The sequence below is a fragment of the Cyprinodon variegatus genome, unplaced genomic scaffold, assembly GCF_000732505.1.
Source record: "Cyprinodon variegatus isolate N-32 unplaced genomic scaffold, C_variegatus-1.0 Scaffold58, whole genome shotgun sequence".
Classification (NCBI taxonomy): Eukaryota; Metazoa; Chordata; class Actinopteri; order Cyprinodontiformes; family Cyprinodontidae; genus Cyprinodon; species Cyprinodon variegatus.
In genome coordinates, this window is record NW_015150511.1 from 1,132,115 (window position 1) to 1,136,076 (window position 3,962).

At 39.8% G+C, this 3,962-nt stretch overlaps 1 protein-coding gene across 1 annotated transcript; it reads right to left on the bottom strand.

Moving 5' to 3' along the window:
- Nucleotides 1-1,495: 1,495 nt before the first annotated feature.
- Nucleotides 1,496-3,380, bottom strand: foxl2 (forkhead box L2). Its single transcript, XM_015371424.1, has one exon. It carries the CDS (start codon nucleotides 3,190-3,192, stop codon nucleotides 2,281-2,283), a length of 912 nt encoding a protein of 303 aa, XP_015226910.1. The 5' UTR covers nucleotides 3,193-3,380; the 3' UTR covers nucleotides 1,496-2,280.
- Nucleotides 3,381-3,962: the final 582 nt, after the last annotated feature.

Here is a 3,962-nt window from a genome sequence, read left to right on the forward strand (position 1 = left end):
GATTCATCTCCTGCTGCCCGTTGGGTCCCTGTTGGAATGAGAGCTGCTTTATGTTTGGAAAGTTTTCCGCGCAGAGAACTTGGTTTGGTTTGAGGTGTCAGGATGCGCTGATGCGCGTTAAACAGGCAATAAGTGAGTGATGATTTTTAAAGAACGAGCCGTCAAACGCAGCATGAAGAACTCAAACTGTTTCTATTATGGAGCAGATTGCTTACAGGAATATTTCATTTACTGACTGTTGATTGGTTTAGTGAAATACGTTTACTAATAAACACTAAAATATACATTATCACAATTGTTATTATATTGGTGTTGGTAAATTCTCACTAAAAAAATATTAATGTGTCTTTTCCATCTACTTAAACATATTTATGTCCTAATCTGCTAACATGAAACAATTATAAGAAAAAGTAACTAAAAAGTAACTAAAGTAGATGCAAAGGATCCATTAAATATATATTTTTTTGTATCCGTAGTATTTTTTTTACTATCAAGGTTGCTTATCATTATATATTTTATTTTTGAATTATCCTATTAAGTTGACTTTTTTATGGAACTGTACATTTTAAATTAAGTGATGGCAGCGATTTAATGCTTTTATAGTTTTTATATTTATTAGTAGAAGTAGCAGTATGTCGGTTATCTGATCAGAAATGGAAATTATGATCTTATTCATAAGCAGAGCTGACAAAATATAATTTTTTTTTTTTGTAATCAAATCTCCATAAGTCAATTTTTTAAATATAAATTTCATGCGCGTCTCATTAAGCGCCAGGAAATTTAAACAAATCGGCTCCTTGTACTTTTTTTCAGCTTCGACTAAAGTACAATAAAATATAAAATAAATAATGTAAAACAAACAGCATTTATATTTCATACAAGATGGAAAATAATGTTTTGTCGCATTATCAATAAAGAGGCTCAAAATTAATATGTTACTTAACTTAACTGTACGCTGCAAAAAATCTCAATAAGTGATTTATTTCTTAAAATTAGTGCATTTTTTCTTGAATTAAGGACGTAAGTGAGACACTGGAACTAATGGAACAAGACAATTTATATTTAAAATAAAAAAACAACAACTATATTGTCTTATTACAAGTTTATATTAACTAATTATCGTATTTTAAGAATAAAAACACTAATTCCATTGGCAAATCATCTTATTTACCTGCTCAAATTAAAGGTAAATGCACTTTTTTTTGTAAATTTTTAGATAGTTTTTGCAGTGTATTATAAAGTGGATGAATTAATGTAAACTTAACCATTTATCCATATTGCAACCTCTATATATGTTTTTGGAAATTAGTCTTTTAATTTTCGCCTAAATTCTTTCCTGCACCGCAGCTGCTTTAATTTTTATTTCCGTCTCAAACAACAGTGTCTGCTAAGCCACGTAAAGTGGGTTCAGTCCACAGTGGTTCTCGTAGCCTATGAAGCATAGAACAGACTAATTCACCACCGCTGGATTATTTTAAGAAATACAAGTTTATTAAAAAATTCACAAACCTAGAAAAAAAAAAAAAAAAAACAGGGCAAAGTGCTAATTAAGATGTAACATGGCCCCAACATGAATGAGACATATCTAATCACATTTATAAAAACAAATAATAATTAAAAAGATTAACAAAACCTGGCACTGACTAGAATTTACATCTTTACAAACATAAGTCAGAGATTTAAAAAGCCCTGAACTGGATTTTTTTATTTTATTTTATTTTGACGCGTCTTGGTTATTTTCCCCCCAAAAAAACCTTTCTAAAGCCCAGAAGTTTTGGACTGTGCAGGCATTTCTCTGTGCTGCTTATTTTAGGTCAAAACGGACCCTGCTCTAATTACAGATTCAAGCCTTGGTTTAGAAAAAAAACATCTTAGATCATCTCATCAGGAAACACTCGGTGTGAAGCCGTGCGTAAAAGTTAGAGAACTTTTTACGCATACCAAAAAAAAGAAAAGAAAAAGAAAGGGGAAGTTAGCTGCAGGTGGGGATGTGTCAGCATGTCCGCAACAAAAAAAGAAAAAAAGGTTTTCATGTCACAGTTAGGAGAGAATGAAGTTGTGACCACCAGTCCGAGGCTTGTGCTACCTGACGGAGGCCGATCCCTTCCATTTTGTGACGCGCTCTCGTATTTCTCCATCAGTTGGACCCAAGCAGCTCACCAGCGCGGCCTCTTAAAAATAATAATAAAAAAAAGAAAGAAAATACTGTTGGTTCTGTTTTGAAATCACAGGAATCAACTCTCACAGTCTTCATTTGTACAGAGGACAGTCCCAGAGAGTTTAAATATCAATCCTCGTGTGTAACGCCGAGTGTTTGGTCTCGTGTTCCCAGTAAGAGCAGTGCATCATGGAGAGATCCGCGGGCTGCCGGGAGCAGGCGAACTGCAGCCCGGCTCCGTTACTGGAGGAGACCGGAGGAGGGGCCGCCGTGGCCGGGCTCAGCTGCTGCGCATGATGCGGGTGGTGGTGGTGGCTCATGCCGTTGTAAGAGTTCACCATGCTGGGCAGCGCCATGCTCTGCACCCGGGAGTAGGGGTTGTAGGATGAGGGGGCCGTCAGCCCCTTTACGTTCACCGGACTGACGTTGCCGCCGGCCATCTGACAGGACGTGTAGGACATCGGGGTGGGCGGCTGGCCTAACGACCAGGAGTTGTTCATGAAGCTGGACTGCAGGTACTTGGGTGGAGTCAGGTAGCCGTAGCCGTCCCCTCCGAACAGGGCCTTCCCCGGCTGGAAGTGAGCTGGCGGGGGTCTGAAAGGCCGCTTCATCCTGCGCCGCCTCCTGTAGTTCCCCTTCTCGAACATGTCCTCGCAGGCCGGGTCCAGGGTCCAGTAGTTCCCCTTCCTCTCGCCGCCACCCTCCCTGGGAACCTTGATGAAGCACTCGTTGAGACTCAGGTTGTGCCTGATGCTGTTCTGCCAGCCTTTCTTGTTTTTCTCATAAAACGGGAACTTGCTGATGATATACTGGTAGATACCGGACAGCGTGAGGCGCTTCTCTGCGCTCTCCCGGATGGCCATGGCGATGAGAGCGACGTAGGAGTAGGGCGGTTTCTGGGACGGATCCGGCTTCTCCGCCGCCTTGTCCTGGTCCGGCTCCTCTTTGGGTCGCTCCTTCTCCTTGGTGGTGTTGGTGTCATGGATCATTAAGGCCATTTGGTCCTCCTCCGGACTTTGGTAAGTGGCCATCATTGCGCACACCAACGCAAATGAACCCAGTCCGACGTTCTGTTGTTTTGTTTTTTTAAACAGAACTTCTGCGCAGAAAAGCGTATTTTTGGAGTTGAAAGCGCAAAGACAAAACCTTCAGTTTGCATCAAAGCTCCTTGTTTCTCCCTCTGTTAATAGTTGTGGACTGAACTCAAAAGGCGAAACCCAGGTTGTGGTTTGGAAGCAACAAGCCCAGCCCCTCCATGGGCTCATTTTGATCCAATGTTCTCTGCGGAGCGACGTAGCGCTCTGTGATTTGCGCCTGGACTCGTTTCCCGCCTCCTGTAGTCACAGTCAATGAAAATATAATAAGCCCCTCAGCACAACCTTAAAATGTTGGTGTATTAGTCAAAACAGAATAACATGGATTAAAAACTAAGTGCATCCAAACAAAGAGAGGAATAATAAAAACAGCCAGTAAGCCAAAGATTGTTACAATGAAAGCATGTTAGAGTTGATTGTCAGATTTAACTGTTTGTTTGGGTTATATGATGACCTGAATATACATCATTAAATATTCAACAAACTGTGTTTTGTACTGATAAAGCCTTTGAATTTTATGTTTTTTTCCCCTCAATATCTGTTATGCAACATCAACTCACTTTTAACCAAATGTTTACTAAAGCAGGGGAGCCCAAACATAACAATGCAACTCACTGATGACCCCCTAAAATAATGAAATACTTCACTCTATATTAATATTTACATTTAAAGTCAATTAGTGTTATGAATTTAAATACCAACTATATAAA